The 25152-nt window shown below is 39.6% G+C and overlaps 1 protein-coding gene across 4 annotated transcripts in view; it reads right to left on the bottom strand.

The window, feature by feature from the left end:
* DIS3L2 (DIS3 like 3'-5' exoribonuclease 2) overlaps window positions 1-25152 on the bottom strand; it is a 368917-nt gene that overhangs the window by 272528 nt on the left and 71237 nt on the right. For all 4 annotated transcript variants that reach the window (XR_010109551.1, XM_063595621.1, XM_003821873.5 and 1 more), the window contains exon 5: window positions 24087-24188. Coding sequence is in view for 3 of the 4 variants with exons in the window: in XM_063595621.1 (XP_063451691.1) it covers window positions 24087-24188 (102 nt within the window). In the remaining variant the exon portion in view is untranslated. The remainder of the gene's footprint in view (window positions 1-24086; window positions 24189-25152) is intronic.

Here is a 25152-nt window from a genome sequence, read left to right as displayed (position 1 = left end):
AAAATTTTCCTTTCAAATTAGAAAAAGGTAAAAATCACTTCTGGCTTTTGCATTTGTTAAAATAGTTTCCAAATGTTAAAGTATTATTTAAATCTTCTATGGTTCTTAAATAAAGACAGAATAGGTTTTGAAAATAAGCCTCTATGGATCCATTCTGGCCTAACAGACAATATAAACTTTCTGTATGTTCCATGAGGACAGTACACTATGTTATATTCAATGATATGTTCTCTTATCTGGTACACAGTAAATGTCCAAAATAATATTTGTTGAATGAATTGTCGCATCACTGAAGAAGAAAAGAAACACTGATACTGTCATATTATGATATAATTAAAAAATATAAATTTGTTCTTCATCCCCAGTTCCTAATACAGAGCTCCTAAAAACCCCAGGAATTTTCTTAGTGATGGGGTGAGAGGAGCATCTTTTGTTATTGGTAATAAGCCCTTTTCGAACATACCTCAGTTTATGCTAATGAGGGACTCTTGGAGGATGGGGCCAGCTGCCAGAGAATGAATCATGTGATTAGAGGGTTGGAACTTTCAGCCCCACCCCCTGACCTCCAGAAAGGGACGAGGGGCTGGAGATTGAGTTCAATGACCAATGATTTAATCAATCATCCCTGTGTAATGTGGCCTCCATAAAAACCATAAATGAGTTCAGAAAGCTTCAGGGTTGGTAAACACAGAGAGGTGCTGGTAGGGTGGAGGACTTCAAGAGGGTGTGGCAGCTCCATGCCCCTCCATAGAGGCACTATGTACCTCTTCATCTGGCTATTCATCTGCATCCTTTGCAATATCCTTTATAATAAACTGGTAAACATAAGTCAATGTTTCCCTGAGTTTTATAAACCATTATAGCAAATTACTGAACCTGAGGGGGCCACGGGAATCCCCAAATAATAGCCAGTCAGAAGTACAGGCAGCCCGGACTGTGACTGGCACCTGGGTAGAGGGCAGTCTTGTGGTATAAGCCCTTAACCTGTGGGGTCTGTGCTAACTCTGCGTAGTGTCAGGATTGAGTTAAAATGTAGGACACCCAATTAGAGTCTGAGGAGAACTGGTTGGTGTGGAAAATCCATGCAGTTGATGTCAGCAGTGTTGAGAGTAGTATAGAAAAACAGTGTTTCCTTTTAGACATGTAAGTATTCTCCTTGCTTTTATTTTTAAAAATATACTTTTAAACTACTTTTAACATAATAATAAAACTGACACCAACATATTTTCTAAATTCTGTATAGTCTTAACAGAAGTACCTTGAAGATGAAGTTTAGATGTTGTATAAACAAAAACTCAAATTCAAGAATTTACTCATTTTCTTTGGATTTAGGAACTGACTTTTTATCTGTTACCAGACATTGTCTCCTCATGAATTAAATCAATATGCTCTGGTCTATTTAGAAATAAGCACATGAATAATGAAAAAGAAATACTATAGTCCAGTCCATCTCACAAAGAAATCTATGTCTGCAACATGCAGTGTTATCAAAGCCCTAGAAGAGTGCCTAACGCAGAACAGGTGCTCAACAACAAACGGCACTTGCCATTTTTAACATCATCACATAGTGGGAGTCATTCATAGTAAGTCATGCAAATACCACCCAGAAGAAAACATCAAATGCCATTGGAATGTGAACAGAGACAATATAAAGGGCCCTATAATATGTGAAAAACATCTAAAGATTTTTCAATTCAATAAAACAGCAGCATTGAATAACAGCTGTAAAGATATGAAGGAAAGGCTTCCCAGAGGCAACAACCTGTGAAACCAGTCTAGAAGGATGAGTAGGGGAAAGAGGAAGAGACACATGCAGAGAACTGCAAGCAAAGGAAACTGTGTATAAAAAGAAAATGTAAGCATGCAGCTGCATGGTGCATTCAAAGACCTTCTGTATGTGGTGCCCAAGATTAAGGGTATGCTAAAGGAAACAGAGTTGCCCAACAGGGAAGAGGGCAGGTCATGGAAGGCCTTTATGTCATACAAAGGAATAAGAATGTAATTGGTAATAAAAACCTAAAAGACTCCAGTCTGAGCTGGTACTAACTGAGAAATAGTTAAACTACTGTATTTGAGACCCCAAGGAGAAAACAGACCATCCTGGATCAACTGAAATCTACAATCAAGTTTATTTAACTCTGTAAACAAAAAGAAATTAAGAAGGAGGCTGGGCACAGTGGCTCACGCCTGTAATCCCAACATTTTGGGAAGCCGAGGCAGGTGGATCACCTGAGGTCAGGAGTTCGAGACCAGCCTGACCAACATGGCCAAACCCCGTCTCTACTAAAAATACAAAAAAATTAGCCAGACATGGTGATGGGCATCTGTAATCCCAGCTACTTGGGAGGCTGAGGCAGGAGAACTGCTTGAACCAGGAGACGGAGGTTGCAGTGAGCCAAAATCGCACCACTGCACTCCAGCCTGGGTGACAGAAGGAAACTCCATCTCAACAAAAAAAAAAAGAAATTAAGATGAAAACAAATCCAAAATCAACTATAAACATTAATGAAGAAACATTATAGAAGACATTTATAAACAATATATCCAATCTTTTATATTTGGGGGGAAAATTATCCAGCTCCCATGTGCAAACATCCAGCAGAGCTGACTTGATTCACTGCTTTGTTTTCTCTTCCAATCGAAGCTAGTTCTTAAGAAAACAAGTTTCTGCTTTGTAAGATCACTAAATTTACTGAATTCATCCTGTGTTTTTGGTCTTCCTAGTCGTAAAAGTTTACATCACAATAAACAATCCTATCCTTTTTCTGATGTTTGGAAACACTGAAATTGTTCAAAAAGTATCTATTCCCTGCCTACTGTATGCCAGTTAACAGGTGGCTAGATAGAAGGAAAATGAAAGAATAAAACTCACGTTTTAAAAGTACCTACTACTTGTCAGACACTATTTTAGGTGATTACAGTTCATTAATCCTTATCAAAAACTTATACCATTTATAGGTGAGGCCCCTAAAGCCCAGAGCCAGTAAATAAAGGATCTAGAATGGAGACCCCAATCTAACTTGAAAGGTTCCTGTTGTTACCTTAACACCATGAATATAAATAAAATAAGACAAAACCCCTGCCCTTACCAGTTGAGACTTGGGAGGAATGCATGCTTCTCTTCCTTTAAACATACAGTTCCCTTGCCTTAAATATTCTCCTCTCCCCTTAATTTTCATTTCACAAACTCTCCTTTCCAACTGCAATTGAAATGTCACTCTTACAAGAAATTTAAGTTCCCTTAGGCAGAGCCATTGTCTCCCACTCCATACACCTCCTTCATCTCTGTGTTCAGATCTCTGTTAAAACATATCACACAGCAATGTGGCTCTCTGTCTACACATCTGATTTCTGCAATGGTCTCCAAATTCATCGAGGGTAGTCAAAGTGTGTTCATCTTTGTATCTCCACGACCCATGCCGGTGCCACGTACAAAGCTGCCAATCAAAAACTGTCGAATAAACAAACGGATGGTGGAAATCCTCCAAATAGAAGTGTCAGTTTAAACTAGGAAACTACATAAAGATCTATCTGGAAAAGAATGTAAAGAAAGAAAAGAGGACATAGGCTAGAAGCTTAAGAAATGTCTACAACTGGCCGGGTGCAGTGGCTCACGCCTGTAATCCCAACACTTTGGGAGGCCGACGTGGGTGGAACACCTGAGGTGAGGAGTTCGAGAGCCTGGCCAACATGATGAAACCCTGTCTACTAAAAAAAAAAAAAAAAAAAAATACAAAGATTAGCTGGGCATGGTGGCGCACCTATAATCCCAGCTACTCAGGAGGCTGAGGCAGGAGAATCACTTGAACCCGGAAGGCAGAGGTTGCAGTGAGCCAAAATCACGCCATTGCACTACAGCCTGGGCAACAGAGCGAGACTCCGTCTCAAAAAAAGAAAAAAGAAATGTCTACAACTAAGTGGAGAAAAGAGAGAAATCAATAAAAAACAAACATACTGAATAGAAGAAACAGAACTGGGACATGGAGCTAATGAGAGGTTATTACAAAGAAAATGGAAATCAATGGTCTTAAATCACTGTAGAAAGCTCCAGGAAAATGAAAACTAAGCAAACAACCAATGAAAACAGGTAGGAAATCAGTGACAACCATGAAAAGAACAACTTTAGTAGAAAGCTGGGGTAGAAAACAAACTGCAGAATCCACATCACTAGTGAGAAATAGACACTGAGTCCAAAAAGTCTGGCTACAAGCAAAAGGAAAAGAAACAGGAGCATGAAAGAAAAGTCTGCACAAAATAAGGATGTGTACGCTTACAGAAATATGTCTATGTCCCTAAATACCATGAGGACACAAATCCAGCTTAGGCACACAGAAGTGGCACTGTGCCCAACGCAAAGTGTCAAACGTAGAAATAACATATATAAGAAACAACCAATACTGAAGATGATAAAACCAACATTCAAAATATCAACAAGGTCACAGGATGAAATGGAAAACCAAAAAGTAAAAGTTAAAGAAATAAATGCAAATTTGATCTCTTTTAATTATTTAATTAAAGAATGGATAAAAACCTGTGTCTCAGGTTTTCCCTGTGTCCAGACTGTCTCCTCAGTTCTGGAGGCTCGGAAGTCCAAGATTAAGCCACCAGCATCTGGTGAGGGCTTTCTTGCTGTGTCATCATGTGGACAGAAGGTAGAAGTCGGAAGGCAGAAGGGCAAGAGTACGAAAACCCACTCCTGCAAGCCCTTTTATTTATAATCCATTCAGTAGGGCTCTACCCTCATGACCTAAACACCTCCCAAAAGACCCCACATCTCCCAAGGCTGGTGCATTTGAGATTATGTTTCTAACACATGAATTCTGGGGATACATTCAGACCACAGCAACCTGGTAGTACAAAGAATCCATTTGAATAATTTCTTATCTTTTGACCTAGTAATTCCTCTTTAAGAATTTAAAGAAAACAATCTTAAGAAATAAAAAGTCATATATTTAAAGATCTTCTCCATAATATTATTTAAATTTTAAAAATCATAAAAAATTAAAATGTCCTATAACATAGGGAAGTTATTTAAAATATATAACATCCACTCAAGGAAATATTATGTAGTCATTAAAAGGACAATTTATTCATTCACTGAATGCATTCCATGTGCCTGAAACAATTATAATAAACTGAGATGTTTATGGTACGTAAAAAGCTTACAATACTAAACTACGTGTCTATATATACTATGAACACTAAACTATATGTGTGTATATAATATGAAATGCTTGTATACTTGTAGTATATAAGCATTTTTAGAACTATATAGCAAAGACATGAAATGCTGACAGGACAATAGTATTTACATTAGGTAACTAAGCTACTTGAGTTCCTAAACTATATTCAATAACACACTATAACAACAATGATAATAAACAACCTCCTTCAACAACAGCAACAAACATATTTCGGGCATATACAACTCTTTTTTTTTTTTTGAGAGGGAGTCTTGCTCTATCGCCGAGGCTGGAGTGCAGTGGCGCGTCTGGGCTCACTGCAAGCTCCACCTCCCAGGTTCACGCCATTCTTCTGTCTCAGCCTCCCGAGTAGCTGGGACTACAGGCGCACCCCGCCACACCTGGCTAATTTTTTATATTTTTAATAGAGACAGGGTTTCACCGTGTTAGCCAGGATGGTCTTGATCTCCTGACCTCATGATCCACCCGCCTCGGCCTCCCAAAGTGCTGGGATTACAGGCATGAGCCACTGCGCCTGGCCTACAACTCTTATTAAGTGCCCACAAGATTTTTTTTTAAGAGAGAACTTTTGATGCTCCAGAAGTAACTCATAAAATAACACAGCAAAGGGCCATCAAATTCACAATCTAGGAGATAGAGGGGTTCCATTTTGAAATGTCCAAAATGGTGACTTGCGTGTGAAAAGAAATGGGAGCAACACAGCTGCTGCTCATATAGTGGACTAAATGCCAAAGAAAACAAGTAATTTTAGGGCTTAACTTGTGTATACATTCATAAGACTAATTCCTTTGGGGTCAGAAAAGTTTGGGGACAGTATCTTTTAGTGATCTATATTTTAAAAATCATTTTTGTTAAACATGGAGTCACCACATGACCCAATAACTTCACTCCTAGACAAATACTCAAAAGAAGTGAAAACATGTGCTTATATAAAATCTTGTGCATGAATGTTCAAAACAGCATAATAGCCAGAAAGTAGATACAACCCAAATGTTCATCAACTGATGAAAGGATAACAAAATGTGGCATGTCCACACATGGAATGTTATTCTGCCACAAAAAGAAATGAAGTACTGATATGTGCTACAACGTGGAAGAACTCTGAAAACATTATGCTAAGTGAAGGAACACAAACACAAAACGACAAATATTGTACAATTCTATTTATATGAAATGTCTAGAGTAAGAAAATCCATACAGACAGAAAATAGATTAGTGGTTACCAGCATCTGGGAAGAAGGGGAACAGAGAGTGACTACTGCTTAATGGGCACAGGGATTCTTTTGGGGGTGAATAATATTCTGGAATTAGATGGTGTGATGGCTGCACAACATTGTAAATATACTAAAACCACAAAACTGTATACTTTAAATTATCAAAATGGTGAATTCTATGTTATGTGAATTTTATCTCAAGTTTTTAAAATTTTAATCATTTTTGGCATAATCTAACCACCTCTTACCAAAGAAAGTGTCTGAATGAAAAGACATTCCAATTACAAATAATAAATCATTTTGATAATACAGGTGCCTCATTTATTAAAAAACAGTTCATCTTTCTGATAAACCTCAAATATAGTCATTTAAAGTTTCAGACTGCTTTTCTTTACATTTTCCTCTTGTAGTTCTTTACACTGTCAACTACAGAAAGAGCAGCTATCTTCTTTTTCTCTCTAATCCCACCTGATGCACTAGTCTATGATCTTGCAGTAGCATAGGCCAAATGGAAAACAGTAACACTCAAGTTATGAGGAGGTGCTTTGCACTTTGAAGTGTTTCAAGATACAAAAACTCTTTATATTGAAATAACTTTGCAATATTCTGTAAATTTACTTGTCAAAAAGACTTCAAAACATGCTGAAAACTACTAAAAGTGGGTCTCCAACAGAAAGCTGTGACAAACATGTATTAAACATAATGTAACAGGTAATCCCTTTCCAGAAAAAAATGAGTGAAGCTGGAGTCCAGTAAGACAGAAATGACATGATTGTCTGAACTTAATATTAAGATGATCTCCAAGGCTGGGCATGGTGGCTCATGCCTGTAATCCCAGCATTTTGGGAAGCCAAGGCAGGAGGACACCTTGAACCTAGGGTTCGAGACCAGCCTGGACAATACAGCAAGACCCCATCTTAAAAATAATAATAATAAATAAATAAAATGATCTCCCCAAAATGGGAAGGAGGTGGGTTACAGAACACTTAGTAGGATAAAAATAACTCAAGATATTCTAAAATCTATCTCTTTTCAATAAACTAGTCAGTGGGTTTTTCCAACTACAAGAACAATATATCCTTCAATTGTTAGAGCTAACTGGAGAAGGGGGTGAAGGGGTTACAGTGAGGGATCTAGAGTCTAAAACAAAGAATTCGTTATCATTACTTGAAACCTCTGAAGCCCCAACAAGTTACACTGCACCCATGACTCTCCTCCAGGACCAGCTATAATAATGTCATATATATGTTCCTCCTTTCTCTATAGTGACAAACTAATCTTTATCTTAAGAGCAAAGAAGACCTACTCATCCACATCGACGCTTCTCAAAATATAATGCTCATACAAATCACTTAGGGATCTCATTAAAATGCAAATTCTCATTCAGTGGGTCTTGGGCCTGAGATTCTTCCATGTCATTAGTACATGGACCACACTTTGAGTGGCAATAATCCAAATTACCCCAAAAGGAAAACCACACCCAACACCAAGTATGTATTAGAGAGGACAGGCAGAAGGCCCAAAGCCAATATATCCAGGCTCAACCTCCTCCCTTTCAAAAGACACCATATCTTATCCCAAAGGACCTGAGACTATGGTGCTTACAGACTGAAGATAGTGCATCATAATTTCAAGGAAAAGAAATGACCACGCACCAAGTGTTGTGACAGTATCCAGCTCATCTTAGATAGCATTCATCCAGTGAGACTGGGTAATATGGTTTGAATGTGTCCCCGCCAAAATTCAGGTGTCGCCAGTGTTACGGTATTAAGAAGTGAATGGCCATGCGCGGTGGCTCACGCCTGTAATCCCAGCACTTTGGGAGGCCGAGGCAGGTGGATCACCTGAGTTCAGGGGTTCGATACCAGCCTGGTCAACATGGTGAAACCCCACCTCTACTAAAAATACAAAAATTAGCTGGGCGTGGTGGCAGGTACCTCTAATCCCAGCTACTCAGGAGGCTGAGGCAAGGGAATTGCTCGAACCCAGGAGGTGGAGGTTGCAGTGAGCCGAGATCGCACCACTGCACTCCAGCCTGGGCAACAGAGCGAGACTCTATCTCAAAAAAAAAAAAAAAGTGAGGCCTTTAAAAGGTGATGATATCATGAGGGCTCCTCCCTCATGAATGGGATTTAGGCCCTTATAAAAGAGGCTTCACACAGTGGTAGGCCCACTTGCTGTTCCACTTTCTGCCATGTGAGGACACAGCATTCCTTCCCTCTGGAGAATGCAGCCTTCACCAGGCAGTTGAACCTGCCAGTGCCTTGATCTTTGACTTCCCAGCCTCCAGAACTATGAGAAAATAAATGTCTATTCTTTATAAATCACCCAGTTTCAGGTGTTTTGTTACAGCAGCACAAAACTGAGACCAGTAAGACACTGGGTCTGACTGTCTGTGATCTGCCTTTGTCAGTGCCCAGTAAGAAACATCCCCAACAAAGCTGACAAGAACTTATCTCTGCTCACCACTGTTCTCAAAATCTCCCCTCTAGCCATATCTTTAAAACTTGTTGGACTTAGAGAAGGTTAGTCTCTCTTTTCCATCAAGCCTTTTCTACTCTTCACATGGTTAACAGTTTTCCATTCAGACTTCATTTCTTCCCAAAATTCCTTTCCAGAAAGCATTCCCTGGCCCTCTGCAAGCTAGCTGGGTATCCCTATTGCACACCCCCATGACACCCAGGATTTTTTCTCTATCACTGCACTTACCACTCTATTATTGCTCCACTAGACCGATTTTCTCAACCTGAGTTCCCAGGAGAATTAAGCCCCCATACACTAAGGCATCCATTACATGCAATAAATAACAACTCTACTTGTCTGGGAGCAGTGACTCACACCTGTAATCCCAGCATTTTGGGAGGCTGAGGCAGGCAGATCATGAGGTCAGGAGTTCATCAGCTTGGTTTCTGGCACATCATTCCCTGCTGCTGTTCCTCCTTCCTTGCTGGCCACCACTCCACAGCATCCTTTCCTGGATCCTCTTCTTCTGCATACCCATTAAGTTTTGGTATTCCTCAGGCTCTATCCTCAGAGGTCTTCTTTTATCTCTCTATAAAATGTCCATTTATTCAAGTGCAATTGAGGTCACCCAAATCTCTACCTCTAGCCAAGCTCTGACTTCTGAACTCTAAATCCTAATATCTAAATGCCTTCTAGCTTTGTATACCTATATGTCCCTAGGCATCTCAAACTCAACATGTCGAAACAAGTTTATCATCCTACCCTAACTTCTGCCCTTGCCCCCCTTCCTAAATTCCATCTTGGCAAAGGGTGCCACCATCCCCTCAATTACCTGAGCCTAACATGTAGGAGTCACCCCAGCTTCTTCCTATATCCAATCACCATGTTCTAGCTTATTAAACAGTCTTAAATTCATCTCCTCCTTGTATTCCACATGGGCACTGTGACTTCATCTCTCACTGGGACTCTCAACACATAATTTTCTTTTCAGTCTCCCACCAATTTTGCCCCTTTGCTTTAAGTCCTTCACACCTTACCATCACAATGATATTTAATATACAATGTGACTATGTCACCTTCCTCAAAATCATTCAGTGACTCCCCAGTGACTACATACCAACTGAACTCTCTTACACAGACCTTTCACAATGTGACACCACCACCACCACCCCTGCCTCTCCATCTGCCAGCCTGGCCTCATCTCTTGCCACTTTATATCCCTAGCTTGCATTTTAAGCTCAAAAATAAAATAATATCTGTAGTTTTCCAAATCCACCATATTTTCAGAAGTCTCCAATGCCTTTGTACATAATACTGCCTAAATTCATAAGACAGTTATGTATATGCCCTAAATCATTACTAGTTCTATAAGACATGAGATAAGAGAAATCTACTGAAATTTTAATAAAAAATGAGAATTTGAACAATAGCAGTAGCAAGCAGCAGTATCACAATACTACTATGAATGATAAACTCTTTGTGGTTTATAAATATTACCAAGTAAATGTCAGTACATTTCCTTAAAATATAATTTCCTTGCCTTTCACTTATAAAAACTGTACTACTACACCATTAACTTAATTCCAAAATCAACAAATTTACTTGTTATCATACCCTGTACTTTAAAGCAATAATTACATGACTGAGGGTGATCTTATAGACAGACCATCTAGAACATTTTCAGGTTCCTTCTGAATTCTACTTTCAGTAGTGGGGATATATTTGTAGTAAGCAATATTGAAGCTTTTGCCATGACCAGTGTCATACTCTTTTCAGATGGCTAGTCAGGAATGCAACACATAATGAATCTAATTAGTCCAGTGTGAGAGTCATTAGCACAGTTTACCAGATACATCCTGTTATATCCCTACTTGCAGACATTTGGTAGGATTGCACTTCCTGGTCCTCTTGTGGTTGGGTAGTGTCAGGTGACTCGTTCTTGCCAATGGGCTATGAGCAGAAGTGACTCCATCACTTCTGGACAGGGGCATTTTAAATGTGGCCCTCCTTGGCTCTGTTTCCTTCTGCCACAGAGAAAGGGAGCACTTCTGATGGTCTATGTTCCATCCATCCTGAGCTTTGGAGTAAAGATAATGCAAAGCAAAGCCCCTAGATGATCTTGATGGGCAGTGAGCATGAGTAAGAAACAAACCACATCATTCCAGAATATAACCTTGCCTATCATACAGTTGCTCAGCAGTGCAGATGACTCAAAGAAACACATACTAAAACACCAACATTTTATGTGAATATTTTGTCTTCTGTCAGTAAATGTGGTACACTCAAGAGCTAGAAAAAGTAAATCTGAATTATCATGTGTTGTGGCTGAACCATGTTCTTGGTCGTCATTTCTAAGACTAATAGTAGTAATACCTGACATCTTTCAAGCACTTAGAATGTGCCATCACTGCCCTAAGTATTTACCTACATTAACTCTTTCGTTACAATGAATGTGGTTTTCACCAAAACATCTCCATGGGGTTAAGGAGAAATAAATTAGTTTTCTAGAAAATAACCCTGAAATATTAATTAGGAGTTTCCAGCATAAATAAGCTACTCTATCCTTAAACAATACACTCCTTATTTCAGACATTTCAACTTGAATTACAAAGATCTGAGGGCATGTTTAAAGCAGGCAAGAACCTGAAGTATTTGATGCAGAGCTGGCAGTAATGAAGAAAAAAGATGACTGTTAAAAATAGGCTGTGTATATAACAATCTTGGGAAAATCTGATCATGTTAGTGGATATACCTTACCTACCATACTACTCTTGATGGAGGCTCCGAAGATCTTGCCCTCCCATCACTGAGTACCTTCCAAGTCTTTTTCAGGCCTGCCATGCAGGCCAAGAAACCAAACAGTTCTAAGAAATTCTAATTCCACTGGAATTGAGAACAATCCAAAATGATAGTGGTTATATAAGAGATTGGATTAAATATAATCTAGTATGATGGGTGCACATTTAAAGAAGAACTTGGAACACAAAACTTTAAAACAATCACTTGAAGGAAAAGTTAGTTGTCAAAGGAAACACTTTACTGTACTAGACCAATTTCATGTGACCATAAGAAGGTTTGAAACAACCATTGAAAATTAGGGATTAAATGTGTACTTTGATTTCTGCATTTGTTTAATTTAGAACAAGAGTAGCCACTCCTATCAACACTTCCTTTATTCTTTCAGACTCAAGTTATTTCTTTCTTTCAGTGCCAATCTCTTCCGAAACACTCACCTATACATCTATTATTCCCTTGCTGAACGCTACTTCCTTAAATCATGTATAGACTTTGCTCTGCTGTAAGTTAAGTGAAATAATCCTGTCTTGAGAGAAATTTAGACTTGCTAACAAAGTACTTGACTGATTTATTCCCACTTTATCCTCTCAGTACCCTGCAGGTGCTGCACAAATACATGTGGGAGAAATAAATGAGTCCCCAGCATTATAGGTTTCCAACAGGTATCAATGTATCAAGCATATTCCTGCCTGTCTTACTATATTTTTAACAGTTTCAATGAGTAAAAGTTTCACTTGAAATCCATCTCTTTTGCTAGTTAGGTTCTGTATCACATTGTTTTGCCGATTGAGTGTAATTTTAATATGCTCTGTCAGCCTCTTTTACTCTTATTTTCTCTGAGTCAATCACTATGGCTGCATCAACTAAAATACCACAGCTGAATTCTGGGCTCCCAAGACTCCTTTGGTACAACCAAAAAAAGTTTCAGAATTCTGGCTCTCAAGGCTGGTCCTCTGCTTTGGTTTTTGCTCCCAGTATGGCTCTAGTCAATTCTCCCAGCTTGAGGATCAAATCCTATCCTTGACTCCTAGCCCCGTGGCTGCTTCTACCACTCTGCTTATAACAAAACAGTCCCACATTTCTGAACTTAGCACCCTGTCCCAAAGCCCCAGTAGGACCCACTTCCTCCTATATGACAACTGCCTACCTGCCTTTTGAATACCTGTGCATCCAAATACTATGAATTTGGGATCTGCTGCCATTGAGTCAGGAATGGCATCTAGGTCTGTAATCCCTTTGACTCTTTGCCTTGAACAGCAAGCTGCAACTCTGATGTGACTTTTATTGTTGGGTCAGCTCCACTGTCTAGGGCAAGTATTTGTTAAGGTTCTCCCTCATTCTCAACACCTGTCTCCATAATGTCCTATCATACCTCTCCAGTCCTAAGATACAACCACTAGAATTCTAACTAATATTTTCTGAATTGTTTATTTTCTGAGACTAACACTAAGCTTTTAGTTATGTCAACTGATAGTCATCTTGTTTATCCATGATGGCAACTTAAGATATTACCTATTACCTAATGTTAAAGCATATATTTTTATTTTCTAAATGTGTGCTAATTATTATGACACTGACAATATCTGTCTACAGATCAAATAACTCTCTCCTTGATATCTCTGGAATAACAAATAACAGTATGATCATGAAGCCAGGAGATGTAAATCTGAATACCACTCTGTTACTCCTTAGTTATATGTGCCCTAAATAAGATGCTTAAACCGAGCCCCAGTTTTCTCATTCACAAAATTGGGATACAGACAACAGCATACAAAAGAATAGTACAAGGCACTAAACACAGTACCTGGTACATGGTAAGCACCAGTAAGTTAGCAGTTGTTATTAGCACCCACAGGGTTTATATATGCATATTTGTAATTTACCGTATTGGGGTATTAAGAGAAGGAAAATAATAGAATAAACTCATTATGGTTAACCAAAAGATGAAAGACAAGTATGGGCTATGGTTATGGGAGGTGAACTTGATGAAAAAAAGGGAAAGAGAATGGAAGAAGCAGGGCAAAGATCAAATAAATGGCAAACAAGAGTTTACTGAGCTGGCAGCAATGTTCGAAGAGTCTCTGTAAAAGGGTGCCATGGTCCCCCTTTCAGTTTCCCTTGAGGGCAGGATCCTCAGAAGACTTAGGAGCCCCCTACTTCTTCCAATGTCTGGGAGAGTTAGTAGAGGGGCTGCTGTACTCAGCCAATAGTATACCAGGAAGAGAAAGCTTTGATCCATACATGCCTCCCTGAAACCTAAAATTTTCACAATCCTCTCTTGCCAAATCATTCTCATCTTGAAATAAAACAAATCCTCTCTCTTTCTCTATTCCCATCCTTTAAACCTTAGCTCTAATGTAACCTCTATGAAGTCTTCCCCAATTCTTTCAAATAGAGTTTGTTTCTCCCATAACAGTGTGGTATTTCTGTTTCCATCCTGCAAACCGTACCATAATTGTTTCCATTCTCTTCCCAACCAGCCTATGAACTCCTTAAGCGCAAAGCCTGTGACCTATTCTAGTTTGTATCTCTAGAATCTAACACAGGGCAGGATGAATGGTAGATGAGAAGCCACTGGGTACCTTGAACTGCTCCAGGAAGAACTGTCAGGATCAATGCTTCCTAACCATTTGGGGACATGATCTCCACTTTGAAAATCTGAGGGAAAGGATATTAAGCTGTAAGTCAAGAGATCTGGATTCTATCCCTGGTTCTGCCAAAAACTCTCAGTCCTCAAACCAGTCACTCTCACAGTACCTTAATATTCCAATTGACAAAGGAAGAAACTATCATTTGCCCCTCAACTATCTTTCATTAGATGTCTGTAATAAAAAGTATAAGGAGACAGTAAAAATGTGGAAGAATCTGAACTTCGAAGAGTTATATAAGAGTAAATTATTTTTCATTATTGCCTCACAGCTTGATACTCATACAGCTATCTATTTTGCCAAAAATCATGCTGTGAAATAAATTGACTATTTACTACTATAACGAAAAGAACTGTTGTTTTTCTAAAACCCCAAAAGCCCTGTAGTTTACATACCCAAGAGGAGTGAGCACGACAAGCAGAAAGAAGCAAAGATGAATAATCCAATTAATCCACATTGGCTCACGCTAGTGACTACAGATTCCTTTGATAACAATATGCTTTTGTACTAACAAACCTGTAAGACAATTGGCCAGTATGTTTGGAGATGTTTATATTCTAGACGTCAGGGATTCTTGATGACAGTCCGAATATTCTCTTCTCCCTACTTTGACCCTGTCACCAACAACTATCACAGGTGGGCTAAGGACAACAGAACTCCCCCACTTCAGAATAAGAAGCTGTGAAATATTCTAACTAATGAGGCCTGAGAGACGTACCTAATGGGGCTGACGTTAACACAAAAAGCAATTGTCAGGCAGCCACTGTGAAGACTCTCGGGGGCTCCACAGAAACAAAATAATAAGGAACCCGGGGCTACCCTCTACATTTCAAATCTTCTGAAAGCTTCAGAGGCAGCCAGCAGCCCCTCTGTAGGAGCTAGTTAAACAGATAACAGTTTGTAGAAGTAGGTAGCACTAAGCTAATTTTATGACCTAGAAATTCATAAAATTAGGCCTCTAGGGAAAAACACAACTTTGTTGTATTCAGTTTTAAAAGAGGTACAGATTTTTGTCCAAGAAAAAAAGGCACCAAGGCAGAAACAAGAATGCTCAAGTCCCAAACCTTTCCTCCAGACCTCAACAACAGCAAACACTTTAACCCTCAACCTACCCCCAAGCTTTGGTTAACAATCTACCCCATCATCTTAGACTTCCTGCCTGAAGCAAGAGCACTTCTAACAGCACAGGAAAGGCTGTGCTGACTGTCTTATCAATAAAGGGGGTGAGAAACAAGGAAAACAATGCAACAGACTTACTTATTCATATGTTTGCTTATTTTGGCCATCTCTTGCCTGGGTCCAAGGGCAGAAAGGATGCCAGGTTACTTGGCCTTGCTCTTTTAAGCAATCTCATCCACTTCTGTAGAGCTCCACTGGTGCTCTACTGTATGCTTTCCATGCCTACTGTACAACCAGTCAGCACCTATACCTGCTCTGGTCTGCTCTACACCCACCCAACTTGCTAACCATTCTTCTGCTTCTCCCTATTCTACCACTCTCATGTCTTAGGGTAAAAGATGCCACCATCTTTCCGTTCTTTCTTTGGCTCTTCTTCATTACAATGCTGCCTCTTTACTCCCTCAAATGACCTCTAGGAATGTTTCCTTTGGTTTGACCTGGCCCTAATACACTTCTCTTATCTTCTTGGACCTGGTCAACACTATGCTAGATTCAAGAAAACACAAAGTGACCTAAATCAACCTATATACCTAAAACATGAAGCCAGCCTTTAGCTATGCTTTCAAGGAATCCAGGGAGGACACTGTATCAACAATTGGCAGCAACTGGGGATGAAGCTGGGAGGTGGATCTGAACTAGGAAAGTTCACTGTAATTCAAAAAGAAAAAAGAGGATTCCCAGACAAAATGGTCAAATAGGAACAGCTTCTGCCTGCAGCTCCCAGTGAGACCAACGCAGAAGGCTGGTGATTTCTGCATTTCCAACTGAGGTACCTGGTTCATCTCACTGGGACTGGTTAGCCAGTGGGTGCAGCCCACGGAGGGCAAGCCAAAGCAGGGTGGGGCATTACCTCACCCAGGAAGTGCAAGGGGTCAGGGAACTCCCTCCCCTAGCCAAGGGAAGCCGTGAGGGACTGTGCTGTGAGGAACATTGCACTCTGGCCCAGATATTATGCTTTTCCCACAGTCTTCACAACCCTCAGACCAGGAGATTCCCTCGGGTGCCTATACCACAAGGGCCCTGGGTTTCAAGTACAAAATTGGGCAGCCGTTTGGGCAGACACCGAGCTAGCTGCAGGAGTTTTTTTTCGTACCCCAGTGACTCCTGGTATGCCAGTGAGAGAGAACTGTTCACCCCGCTGGAAAAGGGGTTGAAGCCAGAGAGCCAAGTGGTCTAGCTCAGCGGATCCCACCCTCATGGAGCCCAGCAAGCTAAGATCCACTGGTTTGAAATTCTCGCTGCCAGCCTAGCAGTCTGAAGTCGACCTGGGACACTTGAGCTTGGTGGGGAGGGGCGTCTGCCATTACTGAGGCTTAAGTAGGTGGCTTTCCCCTCACAGTGTAAACAAAGCCACCAGGAAGTTCAAGCTGGGCGGAGCCCACCGCAGCACCGCAAAGCCCCTGTAGCCAGACTACCTCTCTAGAGTCCTTCTCTCTGGATAGGGCATCTCTGAAAGAAAGGCAGCAGCCCCAGTCAGGGGCTTATAGGTAAAACTCCCATCTCCCTGGGACAGAGCACCTGGGGGAAGGGGTGGATGTGGGTGCAGCTTCAGCAGACTTAAACATTCCTGCCTGCCAGCTCTGAAGAGAGCAGCAGATCTCCCAGCACAGTGCTCTAGCTCTGCTAAGGGACAGATTGCCTCCTCAGATTGCCTCCTCAAGTGGGTCCCTGACCTCTGTGCCTCCTGACAGGGAGATGCCTCCCAGCAGGGGTCAACAGACACCTCATATAGGAGAGCTCCAGCTGGCATCTGGCGGGTGCCTCTCTGGGATGAAGCTTCCAGAGGAAGGAGGAGGCAGCAATCTTTGCTGTTCTGCAGCCTCCACTGATGATACCCAAGCAAACAGGGTCTGGAGTGGACCTCCAGCAAACTCCAGCCGACCTGCAGAAGAGGGGCCTGACTGTTAGAAGAAGAACTAACAAACAGAAAGCAATAGCATCAACATCAACAAAAAGGACCACCACACAAAAACTCCATCCAAAGGTCACCAACAGGAAAGACCAAGGGTAAATAAATCCACAAAGATGAGGAAAAACCAGTACAAAAAGGCTGAAAATTCCAAAAACCAGAATGCCTCTTCTCTCCAAAGGATCACGACTCCTTGCCAGCAAGAGAACAAAACTGGATGGAGAATGAGTTTGACGAACTGGCAGAAGTAGGCTTCAGAAAGTGGGTAATAACAAACTCCTCCGAGCTAAAGGAGCATGTTCTAACTCAATGCAAGAAAGCTAAGAACATTGATAAAAGGTTAGAGGAATTGCTCACTAGAATAACCAGTTTAGAGAAGAACATAAATGACTAGATGGAGCTAAAAAACACAGCATGAGAACTTCGTGAAGCATATACAAGTATCAGTAGATGAATTGATCGAGTAGAAGAAAGGATATCAGAGACTGAAGATCAACTTAATAAAATAAAGCATGAAGACAAGATTAGAGAAAAAAGAATGAAAAGGAACTAACAAAGCCTCCAAGAAATATGGGACTATGTGAAAAGACCAAACCTACGTTTGATTGATGTACCTGAAAGTGACAGGGAGAATGGAACCAAGTTGGAAAACACACTTCAGGATATTATCCAGAACTTCCCCAACCTAGCAAGACAGGCCAACATTCAAATTCAGGAAATACAGAGAACATCATAAAGATACTCCTCGAGAAAGGCAACCCCAAGACACATATTGTCAGAAATGAAGGAAAAGTTGAAATGAAGGAAAAAGGTTGAAATCTAGGAAAAAATGTTAAGGGCAGCCAGAGAGAAAGGTTGGGTTACCCACAAAGGGAAGCCCATCAGACTAACAGTGGATCTCTCTGCAGAAACCCTACAAGCCAGAAGAGAGTGAGGGCCAATATTCAACATTCTTAAAGAAAAGAATTTTCAACCCAGAATTCATATCCAGCCAAACAAAGCTTCATAAGTGAAGGAGAAATAAAATCCTTTACAGACATGCAAATCCTGAGGGATTCTGTCACCACCAGGCTTGCCTTACAAGAGCTCCTGAAGGAAGCACTAAATATGGAAAGGAAAAACTGGTACCAGCCACTGCAAAAAAACAAACCAAAATGTAAAGATCATTGACACTATGAAGAAACTGCATCAACTAATGGGCAAAATAACCAGCTAGCATCGTAATGACAGGATCAAATTCACACAAAACAATATTAAACTTAAATGTAAATGGGCTAAATCCCCCAATTAAAAGGCACAGACTGGCAAATTGGATAAAGAGTCAAGACCCATCAGTGTACTGTATTTAGGAGAGCCATCTCACGTGCAGAGACACACATAGGCTCAATATAAAGGGATGGAGGAATATTTGCCAAGCAAATGGAAAGCAAAAAAAAGCAGGGGATGCAATCCTAGTCTCTGATAAAACAGACTTTAAACCAACAAAGATCAAAAAAGACAAAGAAGGGCATTACATAATGGCAAAAGGATCAACGCAAAAAGAAGAGCTAACTATCCTAAATATAAATGCACCCAATACAGGAGCACCCAGATTCATAAAGCAAGCTCTTAGAGACCTATAAAGAGACTTAGACTCCCACACAATAATAGTGGGAGACTTTAACACCCCACTGTCAATAACAGACAAGACAAAAAGACACTGTCAATAACAGACAATAATCAACAAGACAAAAAATTAACAAGGATATTCAGGACTTGAACTCAGCTCTGGATCAAGAGGACCTAATAGTCATTTACAGAACTCTCCACCCCAAATCAACAAAATATACATTCTTCTCAGTACCACATCACACTTATTCTAAAACTGACCACATAATTGGAAGTAAAACACTTCTCAGCAAATGCAAAACAATGGAAATCTTAACAAACAGTCTCTCAGACCACAGTACAATCAAATTAGAATTCAGGATTAATAAACTCACTCAAAACCCACAACTACATGGAAACTGAACAACCTGCTCCTGAATGACTACTGGGTAAATAATGAAATTAAGGCAGAAATAAATAAGTTCTTTGAAACCAATGAGAACAAAGACACAATGTACCAGAATCTCTGGGATACAGCTAAAGCAGTCTTTAGAAGGAAATTTATAGCACTAAATGCCCACAGGAGAAAGCGGGAAAAATTTTAAATCAACACCCTAACATCACAATTAAATGAACTAGAGAAGCAAGAGTAAACAAATTCAAAAGTTAGCAGAAGACAAGAAATAACTAAGATCGGAGCAGAACTGAAGGAGATAGAGACATGAAAAACCATTCAAAAAAATCAATGAGTCCAGGAGCTGGTTTTTTGAAAACATTAACAAAATAGATAGACCAGTAGACAGCCTAATGAAGAAGAAAAGAGAGAAGAATCAAATAGACACATTAAAAAATGATAAAGGGGAGATCACCACTGATCCCACAGAAATACAAACTACCATCAGAGAATACTATAAACACCTCTACACAAATAAACTAGAAAATCTAGAAGAAATGGGTAAATTCTTCCCAAACACCCTCCCAAGACTAAACCAGGAAGAAGTCAAATCCCTGAATAGACCAATAATAAGTTCTGAAATTGAGCCAGTAATTAATAGCCTACCAACCAAAAAAAGGCCCAGGACCAGATGGATTCACAGCCGAATTCTACCAGAGGTACAAAGAGGAGCTGGTATCATTCCTTCTGAAAGTATTCCATACAACAGAAAAAGAGAGACTCCTCCCCAACTCATTTTATGAGGCCAGCATCATCCTGATACCAAAACCCGGCAGAGACACAACAAAAAAAGAAAATTTCAGGCCAACATCCCTGATGAACATCAATGTGAAAATCCTCAATAAAATACTAGCAAACCAAATCCAGCAGCACATCAAAAAGCTTATCCACCACGATCAAGTTGGCTTCATCCCTGGGATGCAAGGCTGGTTCAATATATTCAAATCAATAAATGTAATCCATCACATAAACAGAACCGATGACAAAAACCACATGATTATCTCAATAGATGCAGAAAAGGCCTTTGACAAAATTCAACACCCCTTTATGCTAAAAACACTCAATAAACTAGGTATTGGAACATAGCTCAAAATAGTAAGAGCTATTTATGACAAACCCATAGCCAATATCATACTGAATGGGCAAAAGCTGGAAGCATTTCTTTTGAAAACCGGCACAAGACAAGGATGCCCTCTCTCAGCACTCTATTCAACGTAGTACTGGAAGTTCTGGCCAGGGCAATCAGGCAAGTGAAAGAAATAAAGGGTATTCAAACAGGAAGAGAGGAAGTCAAATTATCTCTGTTTGCAGATGACATGATTGTATATTTGGAAAACCCCAATGTCTCAGCCCCAAATCTCCTTAAGTTGATAAGCAACTTCAGCAAAGTCTCAGAATACAAAATTAATGTGCAAAAATCACAAGCATTCCTATACACCAATAATGGAGTGCCAAATCATGAGCAAACTCCCATTCACAATTGCTACAAAGAGAATAAAGTACCTACGAATACAACTTACAAGGGATCTGAAGGACCTCTTCAAGGAGAACTACAAACGACTGCTCAAGGAAAGAGAGGACACAAATGGAAAAATATTCCATGCTCATAGATAGGAAGAATCAATATTGTGAAAATGGCCATAGTGCCCAAAGTAATTTAGATTCAATGCTATTCCCAGCAAGCTACCATTGACTTTCTTCACAGAATTAGGAAAAACTTTAAATTTCATATGGAACCAAAAAAGAGCCCATATAGCCAAGACAATCCTAAGCAAAAACAATAAAGCTGGAGGCATCACGCTACCTGACTTCAAACTATACTACAAGGCTACAGTAATAAAAACAGCATGCTACTGGTACCAAAACAGATATATAGACCAATAGGACAGAATATAGGCCTCAGAAATAACACCACACATCTACAACCATCTGATCTTTGACAAACCTGACAAAAACAAGCAATGGGGAAAGGATTCCCTACTTAATAAATGGTGCTGGGAAAACTAGCTAGCCATATGTAGAAAACTAAAACTGGACCCCTTATACAAAAATTAACTCAAGATGGATTAAATATTTATATGTAAGACCTAAAACCATAAAAACCCTAGAAGAAAACCTAGGCAATACCATTCAGGACATAGGCATGGGCAAAGACTGCATGACTAAAACACGAAAAGCAATTGCAACAAAAACCAAAATTGACAAATGGGATCTAATTAAACTAAAGAGCTTCTGCACAGCAAAAGAAACTATCATCAGAGTGAACAGGCAACCTACAGAATGGGAAAATATTTTTGCAATCTATCCATCTGACAAAGGGATAATATCCAGAATCTACAAGGAACTTAAACAAATTTACAAGAAAACAAACCATCAAAAAGTGGGCAAAGGATATGAACAGACACTTTTCAAAAGAAGACATTTATGTGGCCAACAGACATATAAAAAAAGGTCATCAACACTGGTCATTAGAGAAATGCAAATCAAAACCACAATGAGATATTATCTCACGCCAGTTAGAATGGAGATCACTAAAAAGTCAGGAAACAACTGATGCTGGAGAGGATATGGAGAAATAGAAATGCTTTTACACGGTTGGCAGGAGTGTAAATTAGTTCAACCATTGTGGAAGACAGTGTGGTGATTCTTCAAGGATCTAGAACTAGAAATACCATTTGACCCGGCAATCCCACTACTGTGTATATACCCAAAGGATTATAAATCATTCTACTGTAAAGACACATGCACACATATGTTTATTGTAGCACTATTCATAATAGCAAAGACTTGGAACCAACTCAAATGCCTATCAATGTTAGACTGGATAAAGAAAATGTGGCACATATACACCATGGAATACTATGCAGCCATAAAAAAGAATGAGTTTATGTCCTTTGCAGGGACATGGATGAAGCTGGAAACCATCATTCTCAGCAAACTAACACAGGAACAGAAAACCAGACACCACATGTTCTCACTCATAAGTGGGAGGTGAACAATGAGAACATATGGGCACAGTGAGGGGAACATCACATACAATGGGGCCTGTCGGGGGGTGCGGACAAGGGGAGGGATAGCATTAGGAGAAATACCTAATATAGATGATGGGTTAATGGGTGCAGCAAACCACCATGGCACATGTATACCTATGTAACAAACCTGCTCATTTGGCACATGTATCCCAGAACTTAGGGTATAATATAAAAAAAAAAAAGAAACCCTGCACTTCACAGCACTAATAAAAATTACACTTAAATTTGTATAAGTGTGATCAGTATCTGTCTTTTCCTACCTGTACTCCCCATTAAACTATAAGCTCCATGAGAGCAAGAACTATGTCAATACTACTCATTACTGAATTCCCTACACCCTATGAATACCTGGCATATAGCTATAACTCAATTACTTTAGCTGTATCAGATTAAAAAGAATGTATGCCTCAACAAAGCTCTGAGATAAAATGGTACTCCTCACATCACATCTTTTTTGGAAAAGCTAATAAGAACATTTCTTGAGCTCCTGCCATTCTAAGATTTTTAGGCAGTATTCTAAAATTTTTACATGTATTCTCATTTAATTTTCATGACAAACCTATGAAGTAGGTACCATGATTATTCCCATTTTACAGATGAGACATCTGCAGCAGAAAGGTTGTACAATTCACTCAAAGTTATAGAGATGAATGGCAGAGATGAGATTCAAATCTAAGTAGCCTAGCCTAAAAGCCCATACTTTTAGTCACTACTCTATAACACGTATTATTGAAGAAGACACCAAATTCTTCAAATAAATAAAACAAAAAAGCCAAATAAAACAAATGATATGAAGACAAATTCAGACTTAGATACATCTATAACACGTATTATTGAAGAAGACACCGAATTCTTCAAATAAATAAAACAAAAAAGCCAAATAAAACAAACGATATGAAGACAAATTCAGACTTAGATACATAAGTCTCCAATCCTACATGACAATTCAAAGATATTGTCACCACACATCATTCCAATGCCTGATCCTTACTTTTATTTAAAACCATCAAAACTAAAACCATATCTTCCTTTCCAATTAACAGACATAGATGGAGACCGAAACCCAAAATACTCTCATATTAAAAACATTTTCTTCTGCCACTAAATCCCTGATTTATAAAAACACAGACAAACTATTTTTATCTGCCAAGGCACCCAATCACCAAACTGGGCCAACAGAACTCCATATGTATTGCCTGGGTTTTCCACTGGAGGCAGCAGAAATGCATGGGGACTGCCACTGTCTCCATGGCTTTGTCTTTCTAGTTCTCCCTGCATAGGATGTAGGAAAATAATACATACCAAGTTTGAATGGGCCCTCAGTATTTATTCAAAAGAATACCAAAAACCAGTGCAAGGCATGTGACAGGGAGGATGGATCACTAGAGAGAGAGCAAGGAGAACTCATTTAATTAGCAATCTGCCCAGCAGATGCTTCTAAGTTCCAAGCATTCGGTAGCATGCTTCCAAGATTACACCCCATCTTACCACAGCACCTAAGGGGTCTGTGACTCCTCCAGTTTATGATGCCTTGTTGGTGCACCATGGAATGTGAAAGACCCTAAGAAATCTGTAATTAGAAAGGGAAAACTTAACTCACCTTCCAATGCTCCTCGGGAAGCAGTTTCACGACCACCAGATCCCCATTTAAGGCTCTATTACGAGCAACAACCCCATCAATAAAAATGTCTCGATCACCATCCTAGGTTGGAAAAAGAAATAAAACAATAGTGAGCTTAAAAACACATAAAGCAAAAAACAAATTGCCTGCTTTCATAACTGAAATAGAAAACAGCAAGTTATTCTTAGGTTATCCTTTTTTGTATTAAATAAAGCATGCTGATACCTTTTTAATACTAAATGAATTTTTTACATATCAAGAAAGTATAAAAATAGAAGGTATGCAAGAGAACAGAAGAGGAACAACATATAATCTCCCCCAAGAAAACAAACTGAGGGCAGGAGTAGCAATGGCTCTAAGATTTGGACTCTCTAGGAGGAAACCAGCAAATTCATAATGCCCCCCAAGAAAGTGGCAGAGAGAATAAATTGTGGTTGTTTTTATGGAGACCTAAGTAGAGGGCAAAGAAGAGAAGGAAAGAGATGTAATATGAGATTCATCACGTGATCTTTACACTCTACCGACCTTGCTGACTTAGGACCACCGTGAACTCCAGACAATGAACACAAGATACAGACACTTTCATCCTCACTCACTCACTCAGAAACAACCCACTTTAAATAATGTGGCTCCCCAGTGAACTCCCCAGGTGTCAACTTCTTGGCTTAAATAGGTGCCAGAGTCTTCTTAGTAAGCCAAATTACTTTGTAATTTTAAATAAACAAGATAGCCAAGGAAATGCAGGCCTTCACCAGCAGTCAGGGTTCCTGAGAAAATGAAATATTTTCAAAATGTTTCACCAACAAACATGTACTCTTATCCTTCTATTCTCTACAAGTTTATATGATGTGCTCTTTTTCAGAGAATAAGAAAGAAGTAAAACATTTTTTCTTACAGGAGGTGACAGCAAAAGAGTCTGGAAAATCATCACTCAAATTTTTCTAACAGAGACACTTGACATAGATAAGATTGAACATAACACTCAATGGACTGAAGGTGATTACTATGAAATTTTGGCTAAAGTTAAAATTAACATCCCAAAATC

This window comes from Pan paniscus, chromosome 13 (genome assembly GCF_029289425.2).
Source record: "Pan paniscus chromosome 13, NHGRI_mPanPan1-v2.0_pri, whole genome shotgun sequence".
Lineage (NCBI taxonomy): Eukaryota > Metazoa > Chordata > Mammalia > Primates > Hominidae > Pan > Pan paniscus.
The sequence above is the reverse complement of the archived record's forward strand: the minus strand, read 5'-3'. Positions and strand labels throughout refer to the sequence as shown.